Below are 15,389 nucleotides of genomic sequence, written 5' to 3'. Positions count from 1 at the left end.
CCCCCATGTAACCTAACCCACAATCCTTCTACTTTCTCCTCCTCCAATTCCATTTTGCTAAGGGTCGATGTATATCGCTCATTGACATAGAGCGCCCCCCTCCCCCTCTCTTTCCCACTCTATCCTTTCTGTTCAGCTTATAACCCTCAATGTGTACCGCCCAGTCGTGGGAAGGATCCCACCAGGTTTCTGTTAGCCCTACTAAGTCGTAAGTGTTTTCTGCAAGCAGGAGCGCTAGTTCATCCTGCTTGCTCCCCATGCTCCTAGCGTTAGTGTATAGGCACTTGAGGCCTGTGACATGCGCCTTTGTTGCCCCCCGGCTCTGATGCCCAAATGGCCCCTTATTGCTTACCTGCTTATTGCTTACCTGTGCTGTACTGCTGGCCGCCCCATGGATTGCAGGTTCCCGATGTTCTCCTTCTTCAGGCTGGGCTTTCCTTGTGGGTGGCACATGGTTTTGCCACAATAATTTAGTCTTCCAATCAGGAAATAGGACCACCACCATTTGACCAGTCCTACAGTATAGATACTTAATAGTCCAAGTGAACATTTCACAATCATAACATGGTCTCATAGTATCACCAAAGGTCACCACATTAATTTTGACCTGCTAATAGTCAGAAAAATCTTATCTATTCTTCACACGTTACTGTTTTATTTACAAAGCTAACACATTCCAAAAAAAGACCACGTGTCCTGATTTCATAGACTGGCTGCTGCCGGTTCACTCCAGCTACAAAAACCTCCAACAGAATACTCCATGCAAAGCTCGGATTAAGTGGTCACAGCTTCATTTAAATACAGAATAGTAGGTCTAAAACAAAGGTTTAACTGCTAGAGTCAATATAATGTTATTTAGAAAGGGACACAATGTGTGAGGATGAGGTACACTATGCACTATAGTAGTGGTCACTGAAGCAAGCAATTCATATAAAACTACATTTTCAGGTGCTCATTCACCCTGACAGGAGAAGACAAGCCTACCTCCTCATGTTTGTCACAGGCGGATAATTCTCAAGCAGGTAGCCTGTCTCTATTCAGAACCCTCTCAGAGCAGAGAATACAGCAAGAATAATTGTCCCTTTACTGATGACTTACATTTGATGCCAGTCAATCACAATTACTAAGAAGCTTACTGGAGGGGGGGAACAGAGAGAGACACATTGGCTTAAATGGTATTCCACAACGCACAGCCTGCTACCAAATGAGGAAGAGAAATAAGAGGGCAGTGGAGAGACAAAAGGAAAGACCCTCAAATCAGGACAAGCTACGTTTAGCTGAAAGAGTAGTAGGCAGAAGATTCCTCTCATGAGTCCCAGCTTAAGTTTAAGCAGAGCACATATCAGGCAACAGGTTACAGTCATGGATGTAATTAACATTATGATCCCTAGCTGTTCACAAAGCTATATGCATTGTGCAGTACTATAGTACAGGAAGCAAAATCTTTGTACATTGTGCTCTATTGTATATAAACCACTGATCTTTATTTATGACTGAAAACTGTCCGGTTTAGATCATATCTGGCAATGACTACAATGGGAAGGATGCTACAATGTAGTCAGAGATTATCTCTATGTTAAACTGATGGAAGGTTGAGATAAAGTGTACTTTTCATCTCCATGTTGTACACGTATTGATTTTAAGCACTGAGTTCCCAAATATGATGATCTGAAACTCACAATTATTTAAAAAGAGTGTTCTTTTGGAGAACTTTAAATGTGCTATTTCCAAATTGTTGCTGTATAAAACAGGTTTCTGGGCCAAGAGAAAAATACACACAATATAAATCTTGACCTTGTCAATATATTCGCTTGTTTTTTTTCCTAAGCATATGGATGGGGCATAGGTCTCCAAAATTTAAATAAAGCACAGGTCATTAGAATCAAAGAAAATAAACATGGACAACATGAATTTGTAAGGGAAAAGGATGATTAGTTCTGTAGGAGTATCTTGCCTGGAAATGATTATGTCTATTGGTTCAATATAATTGCCCAGGCAGAATAGGTAAACAATTAAAATAATTTTCTAAAACTTTAACTTTGGAATACCAATATTTTTGTAAAATAAAACACTTAACCATTGCCCAAGAAACACCAGCTAGTCATATATCTGGGCCAAAACGTGTGGTCTTCACTCAGGCAAACTATCCTTTAAGTTCCAAGCAAGTAAGAATCAAGTAAGGACGGCAGGATTTGGCCATGATGTTGATAGATAATTAAAGGCAGCTGCCTGTCCAGTACATTTTGACAAAAGGAGGCTAGAGAACAAATACTTATCACTGTGTGAAATGGAACTGAATAGCAGAACCCTTTTCTGTTGTATCTGCCCACTGTATATGTTTACGAAGTGCTTGTCCCCAACTTGCCAAACACTGAATTTTTGACCAGTGGTATGACCACTCTCAAACCTTCTGTGAAGGCTTTGATTGCAGTGCTGTTTGAGCTAACTCATGTACACTGGACAGTGCAGAATTATCTAACCCTCAAACCCAAAATACCACTAACATAGTGACTATGTAGTCTTTTCCATTGCTCCTAGGCAGCAGTAGATCTTACCCTACACAGGCATTTTCAATTATACTTTATTTTTAGCTAACGGTTCTATGTAGTCTGTTATCTCACTTAACAGACTTGATAAGAATATATTGATTGCTCTAACTCAGGTCCTTCTGTAGAAAACACATTATTTGATCCAGGGCTTGCAAGTTAATTCTATTTATGGGCTGTCCATGATCAGACCTTTCCCCTACATATTGAGCTCTGCTATGTTGTTTGCTCCCCTTGTGCCTGTAAGGGAGATAGGATCTCATAAGAATTAGGTTTTCAAAAATTAGGCACCAATTTGCACCAACAAACAACATGCAAACATATGTGCAATGTCCTTTGCACACTTAGACCTCATACTTGGACTTGAAAATCAAGTATTTGTGGATATAAAGGGAATTATGAGGGTGCACACATAATGGATCCCTTCATATATATTGACATTATTCAATTTACAGTCATTAGCATTACTGCTTTGCATACCAGCAATATTAAACTCTTTCTAGATACCTAGTTATTACCACATAATTTATGGCACCTAATTCACTCCATTAGTAAATAACAAAAAAGAGACAAAAATAATGAGGCTATTTTCCAATCAGTTTTTGAGAGGGAAATAGTACTAAAAATATTTAGATGAACTATATTTACATGAGCTCTTTGGATATTGTAAGAGAATTTTCATTTCCACTCATATCATTTGCTTTTATTTATAATGTGTATGCATTAAAATAATTACTGTTGCATTCATTGACAGAAAGGGCATCAAAATATTGTGATGAAACAGGAAATTGGTTCCGACATCCTGAGAGCAATCGGACTTGGTCAAATTATACGCTGTGCAACTCTTTCACTTCTGAGAAACTGAAGGTAAGCTACAAAAAAAATCAGTATAGTCCAAGAATTATATGAAGCTGAACCAGCAGCAAATTATTTGTGAAAGGTTTCTATTGTCTAAAGATGAACAAGGGCACCACAGCTTTGTTCCTATAGCAACAGTATATGAAATTATATAGTGGCTTGTTTCTCTGTGTACAGTCATACAGATATACAACTGTACTAATAGTCATGGATAAAATAGCGTTGGGAAAACGCAGATAAAATAGATAAGCAACATTAGTAAAAGGGAATAGAAGCCAGAGTTCATCCTACCTACCAGGGCCACCGAGTCAGGTTCCATCTTCTGGCCTTACAATTCTTGAACTAGTTGATATTTCACATTTACTCCCTGAATGAGCAAACTCAGAACTATTAATTAGTTTTCTTCTGGGCTAAAGCTCAATGCAACTCAAACATGACTTTTTGCAAGCAAATGTTATCACCCCACACTTGATTCCTTTGAAAAATGATCAGTATAGAGATATTGGTAGAGTAAAAGTTATACAAATCTGCTGCACACACTTAACACTTCTACTAGAGTCTTAACACTTCTACTCAAATCAGAATTATTTGCCTGAGTAAAGTTAAATATGTACAAAAACTCTTCCAGGATCAGGACATTAGCCTCAAGGAAAAAATTAAAAATAATGCAGTTTATGAAAGATAAATCGGCAAGGGGCAAGAAATGTGAGTAAAAGCTTTTAAAAAAATACAGCATTTTTGGCAGTGATCATGCAAATCAATACATTTCTGAAAGCCAAGTGGCAAGAAGACCTGATTACAATAAATGATCTGTAACTCCTTGGAATTCTGGAAGGAAAAGAATCAGAAACTGATGTGTTGTTTTCATGCCTTTTTAAATAGCTACTCACATCTCTGTGGTTATATTCAGCCATTCTAATGAGCCATTCTACAGTATGTTAGAGAGGGCTATTGGATTGCCGTAAGATGAACTCTGAAAAATGTCAAATTATAAAGAGCAATAACTGTAAAATGGGCTAATCTGGAGAATAAGGAGGGAATAATAGTAACAACTCAAGATCTCAAAGGTTTAAATAGAAGGGCCATAAAAAAGTCACTTTTCCAGATGTTGACCCATGTAGGGAGGCAAAATGTAGCTCTGTTACCTATTAAGCATGCCTTCCAGAAGAAGAATTTTGACAATTATTCAGCCAAAGTACAGATGAAATAGAAAGGAAAATTGTGCATAGGTTGGGATCCTTTTGCAGCAAAAAAATAATGGAAAATGCAGAAAGAACCTAGTGTATTCTACAACAGTGCCAAGGTGTACTCTAAACTTTAATCCACATGTTCATAAACCAAGCATGTATCTTATTTATAGACTATTTTCCTGTACATTCTGATAATCTCATTAATATTTCAGCAAGAGGTCTTAAACGCTGCTTTAACATAGGTTTCCCAAGTTAAAAATTTTGAAAAAAAATTAACATGAAAAGCGTTTCTTTTAGTAGCTTTCTAAGCAAAAGATGAAAAACTCTTTTGAAAGCCATGGAATTAGCATCAACTTGGGAGATAAAGCACAACAAGGGGGAGTTTTTAGGAATGCAAAATAGTTCAATCTTTTTATGAATTTAATGGGAGAAATTTTATTTCTGAGACATTAGTTCATAAATCTACATCAAAGCATCTGTTACAATGTACAGATACACCATATGTTTATTACTTGGCATTCCAATGTATTCATATTTGCCCTAATTTTTACTTTTAGAACTATATATTAAAGAAACATAAATATGTTAAAATATTGTTTTTCACAAATGCTACTTTTGACTTTCAAGTATTATGTTAATATGTCATAGTCCTAAAATTAAAATGTATTAATTTGAATGGGTCCTAGTCTTCCAGGATACACAGACACTTAATTGTCAGTACCCCTACCACTTATCTGTCTTAAAGCTCTTTTATACCAGTGCTCATGTACTGCACAACATATCAAAATATTTAGGCATTGTTTGTCTGTTAATTAATTTTTTTAATTCAAGGCATACTGCCAAGAACGCAAAAACAAAAGCAAAACCCTAGCAATGACACAGAAGTGAAGAATGACAAAGATGTATATGAAAAAAAAAAAGAATTATAAACAGAAATTTGTCTTGTCTTACCACTTTCTATTTTGTCCTCTGGAGTTCCTAGCTAAACTTCTCTCTGGAGTTTCTGACTAATTAGGTCCACAGGAAAGTGTCACAGTCTACACGTGCACCTGTATTAGGGTGCAGTAAACTAATAACTCCATTGTAGGATAGTACTATCCAGGACAAGTACAAGGACTACAGCGGAGTAATTACATGGGCTTAAACACACGCGTAGACTGTGACTGAAGCTGGGTAGGGCATGAGGGTGCTATAGTGCAGGGGCTGCCTGCCACCTAGCCCTGCACTGTGGTACCTTTGCACTCCAGCCAGCCCCTCCACCACCTGAAGCCTGGGGCTCACTGTACCGTGCCCCGTCAGCTCAGGGCTGCTCCGCACTGGCTCAGATTGCTGTGGTTCCAGGCACCTGTGAAGGTGCTGCACCGAGGAAGCAGCTGATTCTAGCACAAACTGCACCAGAGTGTATTCAGGTGCATTAATAGCACATGTAGATGCACCCACTCTGTAGGGGCTTAATTCTGATATACAGGAAGGCTACTCTACATTATTTTAGTAGATGCCAGCAATCTGGTAAATGACATTTACCCACTTTGAGGCCCATGTACGCAGTCAGACAGCTGTAATGTGATCATTTTTAGAACAGAGAGAGAGAAAGATGACATAAGAGCTGTAAAATTTAAACAGCATAAACAGATATAGAAATCAGACATCTCTACCAAGGAGAATTAATTTTTCTGTTTTTTGTTTAATTCAAAGTAAAAAACATATTGACACCCCCACAAACTCAGAATGAGGAATGACTAAAGAAAGTTGGGTAATTAGAAGATGGCCATAAATTAACTGAAGATGAGTGAGGCAGAAGCATTGTATGAAACACCTTTTCTGTCTTTATTCTTCCCACATTTCCAGAAACACAGGAGGAAAAGGGAAGGAAGAGGGGTAATGATAAATATGAAAATAATACCTATAATGCTGGTACAGTTCTTAAGTATTTCATGGAGGAGGACATTCCTTTAAAAGGAGTTCATTTAATCATTTAAAAGGAAATAAGAGAAAGGAAAACTGCTTCTATGTAACAAAAGGAGAATTAATGAAGTATATCTGAAAAGAAAGTAAGCCTGGAAGAACAGCTAATAATGCTTTTCCAAAATGTGCTGATTAAATATCAATACTTTCATTACAGAAGGTGAGAGTAGAGCAGGGGTGGGCAATTATTTCAGGCAGAGGGCCACTTACCCAGTTTTGGCAAGCTGTCAAAGGCCTCATGGGTAGCCCCATCCCTTGACAGGTGCCCCTCCCCTGGTCACCATCTTGGGATCTATGTCCCAGAGCCAGCACCAGTAGGGCCCAAAGCAGGGCACAGGCTGGCAGGGGTCTGTGGAGCCGGGCTGGGCTGCACCAGCAGGGAGAGGGGGGAACTGGCCTGGCTTCATAGAGCCCCTACTGGCTGGGACCCCGCGCTCCTGCCACCCTGTTCTGGGCCCCGCTGGCCCTGGAACAATGGTGCAGGCCCTGTGCTCCCACTGGCTCCTGCACCCGCTCACACCCAGTGCCCCCCAGCCCCGCGGTACAGGCGGGAGGCAGTACACAGCCCCAACCCACTGCTTGCCAGCAGGGAAGAAACTGGTGCTGAGCGCAGGGAAAAGCGGCCCCTCGCCCACCTCATGGCCAGTGCTCGCTGCTGCACGTGCTCGCAGCCCACGTGGGGCTGTCTGGAGCAGGCACAGGCAGCCCATGTGGGCTGCAAGCAGCTACAGCACAGGGCACTGGCCATGGGGTGAGCGAGGGGCCGCTTTTCCCCACACTCAGCACCAGCTTGTAACCCAGCCCTGCTGCCAGCCTGGGCTCTGCTCCGGCTCTGGGCTTGCCTGTCAGAGCTCACATGCTGGGCAGCCCACAGGCAGCAGTGGCAAACACTGCCTGGCACGGCAAGCGGATGGGCCACAGCTGCTGTCGCCACGTGCAGCCCCAACAGGTGAGCCTGGAGCTGGCGTGGGGCCCAGGCTGGCAGTGGGGGCAGGTTACAAAGTTGTGCTGAGCAAGGTGGGGGGGGAAGCGGCTCCTTGCCACCCTGTCGCCAGTGCCCTGTGTCGCAGCCATTCTCAGCCCACGTGGGGCTGTCTGTGCCCGCTCCAGACAGCCCCACATGGGCTGCGAGTGGCTGCAGCAGGGAGCACCAGCCATGGGGCAGGGGAGGAGCCGCTTTCCTCTGTGCCAGGAAGGAGCCCGGGGAGAAGCTGAGCATGGCTGCGAATGGCTGCAGCACAGGGTGCTGGCCATGGGGTGAGCAAAGAGCTGCTTTTCTCCCCCCATGCTCAGCTTTTCCCTGGGCCACTTTCCCCTGGGCTCCTTCCCTGCCCTCCCCCCCACCTTACCTGAAGTTCCGGCACCACTGGGGCAGCCATGTGGTCCCAGGCCAGAAGCCCCTGCAGGGACTTCCAGCTGGGGGTGGGGGGTGGGGCGGGGCAGGCCCTACTGTTGTGGGAGCCCGCCAGGCTTCCCCTGGGTCCTACTGCCCTTGCTTCCTGTCATTTTTGACAGGAACCAAGGGCAGATAAATATTAATTTTCTAAATTTTTAGCGGCCCCGTGGGCCAGATAGAATGGCCTTGCGGGTTGGATCCAGCCCGTGGGCCATATTTTGCCCATCCCTGGAGTAGAGCCTTGCAGGCAGCCAGATTCCTGTACCTGTTTCACACCATGTCGCACCTAAATGACACTCCAGGCCTTGGCTGAGAACAAATATGACATTTAAATATTGTAGTATTGTGGAGCCAGTGCTGATCCACATGATTGTCGTCCAATAATAATTTGACAGCAAATGATGTAAAGGTAGGCCTATCTTACATTTCAGTGGGTGCATCTACATGAGACATTTACTGCAGAATAGACTAAACTAATTAACTGCAATAAACATCTTGCATCTTCATGTGCAGGGCTGTTAGGCTAGAGTAAACTAATAAACTCTGCAGCAGGGTAGTACTTGTATTTTACTCTGCAGTACTGCACACGTGGATGTTGATGGGTGGGGACTGCCTCTGGATAGTCCCATGCTGAAGTACGTTCATGCCCTGGCCAGCCCCTCCACAGCAGGTTGAGGACAGCAGGAGCAGCTCTGGGTTGGCAGGCTGACCCTCAGGACCCCCTGGCAGCCAGGGCTGCTTCAACACAGCTCAGCATGCTGCAGTCCTGGGCACATGTGTAAATGCAGCACTGGGAAGCAATAAACTCCAGAGCAATAAGCTCCAGACTTTATTACTTTGCATTAATTGAGCATGTAGACACACCTGGTGATATCAACCAGAATAGGGGGCTGATTCTTTTGCCATTCACAGTGACTTTACATCACTGTTACTGTAGAAGGTTACTTTAGATTCATACCAGTCTGAATCAGTCCTATGAACTTCCATGAATTTCTCTTTATTTAAAGTGATATAGATATATACATAGGTTTGGACCTAATCTTTTTCTCTTAAAGTCAACAGGAATTTTGCCTTTGGCTTTTGTGGAGCAGGGACAGAGCTGCACATGCAAAAACCACTTAATCTCATCTCTTTACCTTCTCAGCCGTGCCTTTTAATTTATTAGGAATATTTCAGGCATATCTTAACAGTGAATTTGAATAAAAAGAAATCAAAATTCCTCGTTTGCTTCCACAAATTGTTGCGCACAACACTAAATAAATTACTTCTCACCAGTTTTTCATACCTATCTTTTTATTTTAATTCCAGATGGCATTCATACTTTATTATATGGCTATAGTAGGCCATGCTTTGTCAATAACGTCGCTCTTGATTTCCTTGGGGATTTTCTTCTATTTCAAGTAAGTGGTTTTGATAGTTTATATTTTCTTCTCCTCTCTCAGATGCTGCTAAACGCCAGAGGTATTTAACCAGGAAAAAAAGTTAGAAGGTGGCTTAAAAGTTATACTCAGTTCTCTTTAGTATTTTTTTCTGATAATGCTAGAAGAAAAGAACTGAAGCAAAAGCTGTGCAGAGTGACATTAAATACCTGACCATAGAAGGATTTTTCCAGTACAAGGCAGCTTTCTCACTGTTCTATTTATTATCTATATTCTATGCTATCACCTTTTCTATGGCTGGCATGCAAGCTAGGGCCAGTAGAAAGAGGCGGCATAGAGGGCCTTACTGAGGGTATTATGCTTCACTCGTTCACTGGTTACCTTTTGACTTTTTAAGTATGCTGGGAGGTATTGTCATACCAGAGGCTCAAATCTGACTATAATTTGAAGCCATCTCCTCCCCAACCCCCCAAATGTAACTGACACTTCTCATATGTTGTGACAGATCTGAGCCACTAACTTCAGAGAAACAGACATATTGGGCATGTCTACACAAGATGCTTTACTGTGCAGCAGACTAATTTGCGGTGCAGTAAAGCATCGCCATGTACACATGTGCAACAATTAGGGTACAGTAGACTAATTGACAGTGCTGTGCTGGATAGTCCCGTCAGATACAAGTGGTATCCAGCAGCACAATAAATTACTGTGCTTAAAACATATGTAGACAGAGACCTTGAGATTAGTAAACTCCAGCTCAGATTGAGCCAGAGTATATTGAGTCACATGAATTGCATGTGTAGATGCACCCATTTACTAGTAATGAGTGAACTGAAAATAAATTTTGTAGGGTGTACTCATCCTCTCAGTTTCACTGAATATCATAAAGTAAGGTCCTGCAGTATAATTTTTGAAGATCACATTCTGATTGTTAAACATTTTTGCATCTGCTATATGCAAACAAACAGGGAAATTGAATCTTATTCTTCTGAGTGTAAGTCTGTCATATAGTGTATAATAAAGCATCTCTGTTGAAATAGCAGAGGGATTTCCTTGGTTCAGTTTGCCCTCAGAAATATATTCACAACATCCATCAAATTCAGTAAGACTAGAAAAAGACCGAGAACATACTAAAGCTTTCTTTTTCTATAAAGAGAAACTATAAAAATCCAACTACTGCATGTCTAACACAGTACGTCCTGCAGTCATTTCTGATTTTAAATAAAATGACAACTGAGTGTACTATGAGGAAAATGTTCAAACATAAAGAGAACGATTGGGAAGGATCTCAACTGTTGTAAATCGGCATCGACTTCAATAGAGCTATGCTGATTTCCACAAGATATGTCCTTCAGACTCTTAAGCACCATAATTATGGCACTTAGCTCTCATGATAATATTATAAATAGTAACATTTCAGTATAGATAGCATCTCTCTAAGGGTTGTTCTAGCTGCATATAGTCCCAAGTATTTTGGTGAAAAAAGGAACAACAGAAGAGTTTTACAAACACCTCATTTTTAATGGAATTATATCAGTTAGCACCACTACCATGTTCTAGCCCCTCAGCTTTCTAAGCTACGAATGCACTGTCATATGCACTGTCAGCACAGCACATCCAGAATGAGGCACAAGAAAAATGGACATCTGAAAGGCCAATGAAAGACTTCTAAAATTAAATTACAGGAAACTGACTCAACAAACTTCTCCACACTGGGCACATCTACATGAGATGCCAATTGTGCAGTAGCTGAATAATACTGCGCAGTAGCACATCACAGCACGTCAACGGTGCTAATACATTACTATGTGATGTTATTAGCTACTGCCCTGTAGTGTCACTAAAAAGTCATTCACTAATGCTACTGCGCAGCAACTCCAGTTACTGCACATTTATTTAGTACTTAGTTATGCAAGTACTAACTAAATGTGCAGTAACCACTGCACAGTAGAATCTTATCTAGATGCACCCACTGTGACCCTAGACAGGTATAACAATTAAAAGAGGGTGTCTGCCTCAGAGGCAATGACAAACAGAATAACATCCAACTAGTTTTTCAGATCCAGCATTAATTTTACATCTTGCAGAAATACAACAAGAAAAAAAACCAACATCAAACCTAAGGAAATGAATTAACCATTTGTTGGGAGATAAAGACCTTAAGGCTAGGGACAGACATTACACATAAAGTGGTTTAAGTGATCGGATGGTTTAAACCTGTAACAGGACATCAGTTCAGTGCACATAAACCAGTTTCAAAATGGCTGAAACTGGTTTAAGATAAACCTGAATTTAGTATCAGATTTAACTGATTTGAGTCAAACTGGTTTATGCACTGTCTGTCTCAGACCCCTTCCTGGTTGAAGTTAAACCAGAGTCCCCCAGCATCCCAGATGCTTTGTAGCCCTGGGATGGGCTGGGCTGGGCTAAGCTGTGCTCTCTGCTTCAGAGAAGAGGCTGGCCCTGCCCCTCTCATTCCTAGCCAGAACTCCAGGGAAGACTGCAGGCACGGCAGGGTCTGCCTGGCTTCCCCCTGTTCCACTCCTCCTTCCCCTCATTGCTTAAGCAGGGATTTCCCCCTTCTTCTCTCCCATCTCCCACAGCATGGACCCTAGCCCCACAGGCCCTAGGCATGTGGTATGCTAGCTAATGCTAAGAGGTAGGGGTGGGTGGGTGCGTGCGTGTGCATGCATGCATGTGTGTGTGTGTGTGTCCAATTTCACTGGGACAGGACAAAGGCAGACAGAAGAGTGTCCACTTAGGGCTTTTTGGAGCTAATCAACAGATCAGCTAGTAATGTCCCTCCTTGGAAAAAGCTGTTTAAGAAGAGCTTAAATTAATGAGAGGGGCTTTGTTTTTCTTTGTTTTGTTGTGAAAAACACGATGGTTTTATCAGCCCCCCTCCACCCCCCCGCTGGTTTGCAGCCCTGTCAGGTTTGCAGACAGGGAGAGGGATATTGAAAAGCTCAGTATCATCAAAAGATACATGCACTGCCCATTAGGGCTGTGTGAAGCTTTGGTTGCTGATGCGATTCAGCGGAGATTTGGCCCAATTTGGTGGCCAAATCTACAAATCCAAATCAAATAAGGAGACCCTTTAATCTCTCCGAATTGAATCGGAACCCTCCGAATTGATTCGGAGAGATTCAGACATAGACACAGCTTTAGATATTTTTTCTACATACCTCAAGGTACCAGGTGGTTTATCAATGCTGAGATGGTGGGGTGGATGGAGCATCCCACAGGAGCATGGCGGGGAGGTCCCCAGCAGACCCGGAAGTAGACCAGAAGCACTTCAGGTCCACTTCCAGGTCCACTGCAGAGCGTGTGGGGGACCCTCCCCGCTCCCCTGCAGCTCAGTGACTGGTGCCTCCTGGGTCTGGGGAGGCACCCGGGGTCCCCCCCCATGGCCAAGCACTGAGCCAGGAGGCTCGGGGGGGGGTCCCCCATGTGCTCAGCAGTGGACCAGAAGTACTTCCGGTCCACTTCAGGGTCCATCATCGAGCACACAGGGGGGCCCTCCTGCATTCCTGTGTGACACTCCATCCACCCCACAATTGTAGCATTCACGAGCCATGCCTGGTACCTCGAGGTATGTAGAAAAAACATTTAAAGCGGTGTCTATGGCCGAATCACTGATTCTCTGAATCAGCATTCAATCTTCAGATTTGGATTCAGCCAAATCAAATAAGGACAATCATCCAAATCAGTGAATTGAATCACTGTCCCCGATTTGGGCCGAATCCAGCCCATTTCACACACCCCACTGCACACACCCCCTTTACCTCAAACTGCTAGCCTGGGGCTGGAGTCTGGCAATGCTTCCACCCCTTGGGCAGTGAAGCTGTGCAGGCCACTGCCCCCCCCCCACAAGTACTGTGGAAGGAAAGGGAGGGCTGCTCCACTGCCCCCTGGTTTCTAGCCCAAGCCACTGCAGGCATGTGCCTCCATTTCTGGAATGAAAAGGGAATGTCTATCCACCTCCAAATCGGTTCAAGCTTTGCAGGTTAGACTAACCTGCAAAGATTGAATCAATTCAGGCTCAGGCTTTTTGAGTGTCTGTCCTTAGCCTAAAAGATTGCCATTAATATTTGAGCATTCAAAGGTATAAAGAGCAGAAAAACATGAATTTCTGCTCTAAAATGGTTTTCATACAGTGAAAAGGTAATTGTACAATAATGACAAATTGGTAATAACTTGGGGTTGGGTACTAAGGTGCATGCTTGATAGCTGAGAGGTTGCATGTCTGAGGCCATAGCAGACACACTTATGGCATAGCCCTGTCAGATTCCAACAAATTTGCAAATTCTCCAAATACGTTGTCACAACAGGGACATGAGAAGGAAGTATCAGTAGCCAATGAAATCTGTCACCTTTGTTGTTATAAAATCATATTATTTGGAGATTATAGTTAACCTTAAAATTAATTTTATGCTGAAAGGAATCATCTGCTAATTATGTTGACACACAAACATAGATGGCTTCAGTATTTTCAGTTTGGTGAAGTGTTTGAAAGCCAATTTGAAAGAAACCAACAACATTGTATTTTGAGACAAGTTCAGAGGAGTTAGGAAAATAGGTTCACCCTACAAATATATTCATAAAGCTATAGGACTGAAAGTGAGATGGAATTAATCAGTGTAAAAGCAGTCATCTGAAATAAAAAACTGGACATGGACTAATTTATGATTGATGTCAGTGATTTAAAACACATTATTAGAGAGGTAACAGCTCTAGAGAACTAATTATCCAATGGAAAAATATGTCTCTCAATTTTGTTTATGCCTCACAGAGAGTTTGATGAAGGGTACATTAGAAGGATAGATGTTAGGTGTGAGCAAGGGAGGGACTTTTTTGAGATAACAGTTTGCCAGATACTCATTTTTAATTGCCTGCTTTTCTTTAATCCACATTGTTTTTGCATGTACATAGAGCATATCCATACTACATGGGCCAGGCTCCCTGCTAATGTGAATCAGAATATCTCCTTTGACTTTATTGGAGTTATGCAATTTAAACAGCTAAGAATACATCTCTTTTCTCTAAAAGTTTTACAAAATGTTGCTTATATTTTCAAATTCTTACCCAGTTTTGTAATGACTAAATTTTGTCCAAAACTGGTTTTGGCAGAAATGGCTTAACAAAATTTTGTTCATGAGAATAATCACATACCTTTGATAGCTTAGAGTAATTGGTACAGGATACCTTCATTTCTAAGGGAGATAAGATTAAAGAGCACATATTCAAGGAAATCTAAGACAGTCCTCTTAAACATTACTTTTAGTTTAGTTTAACTTAGTTGCTCATTATAATAAGGCTAAGGATGTGTATGCATGCTTGTAAGATTGAGTCCTTAGTAAGTAACAAAAATATAATTGGTTTTTTTTTCAGAACCATCATTCTTGTAAAGGGTTAGTGCTAAGATTTTGTGGCTGGTAAAATTCTGACCATTTTGTAAGGTAACACTAATATAGACATATGTTCTAGAAGTGTGGCATTAGTCTTAGATAATATTCATAGTTTCATAGTAGTTAGGGGTCAGAAGGGACCTAAATAGGTCAACTAGTCTGACCTCCTGCCACTGCCCGGAGCACATGCTGGGATCACATGATGCCAAACAGGTGTTCATCCAACTTCTGTTTGAATTTACCCAAGGTAGGAGCGAGGACCACTTCCCTAGGAAGTTGGTTCCAGATCCTACCCACCTTAACAGTAAAATAGTGCCTCCTAATCTCTAACCTGAACCTATTCTCCAGCAGCTTCTGGCCATTGTTCCTCATCACCCCAGGTGCTGCTGAGGGGAATAGGACCCTTCCTATTCGCTGCTGATCTCCCCTAACGAGTTTGTAGGCAGCCACCAAATCCTACCTCAGCCTCAGTTTGCTGAGGCTGAACAGGTTCATGTCCCTCAGCCTCTCCTCATAGGGCCTGCCCTGTTGCCCTCCAACCAAGCGGGTGGCCCTCCTCTGAACCCTCTCAAGGCAGGCCATATCCTTCTTAAAGTGTGGTGCCCAGAACTGGATGCAGTACTCCAATTGAGGCCAGACCAATGTCG

At 42.3% G+C, this 15,389-nt stretch overlaps 1 protein-coding gene across 1 annotated transcript in view; it reads left to right on the top strand.

The window, feature by feature from the left end:
• The window catches only part of CALCR (calcitonin receptor), a 128,837-nt gene that overhangs the window by 17,443 nt on the left and 96,005 nt on the right, over positions 1-15,389 (top strand). Inside the window, exons 3-4 of the mRNA XM_006025900.3 lie at positions 3,301-3,413; positions 9,264-9,355. Of these exons, the coding sequence (XP_006025962.1) occupies positions 3,301-3,413; positions 9,264-9,355 (205 nt within the window). The remainder of the gene's footprint in view (positions 1-3,300; positions 3,414-9,263; positions 9,356-15,389) is intronic.

Source organism: Alligator sinensis, unplaced genomic scaffold (genome assembly GCF_000455745.1).
Source record: "Alligator sinensis unplaced genomic scaffold, ASM45574v1 scaffold436_1, whole genome shotgun sequence".
Classification (NCBI taxonomy): Eukaryota; Metazoa; Chordata; order Crocodylia; family Alligatoridae; genus Alligator; species Alligator sinensis.
Note: the sequence above shows the minus strand (reverse complement) of the source record. Positions and strands in the feature narration are given on the sequence as shown.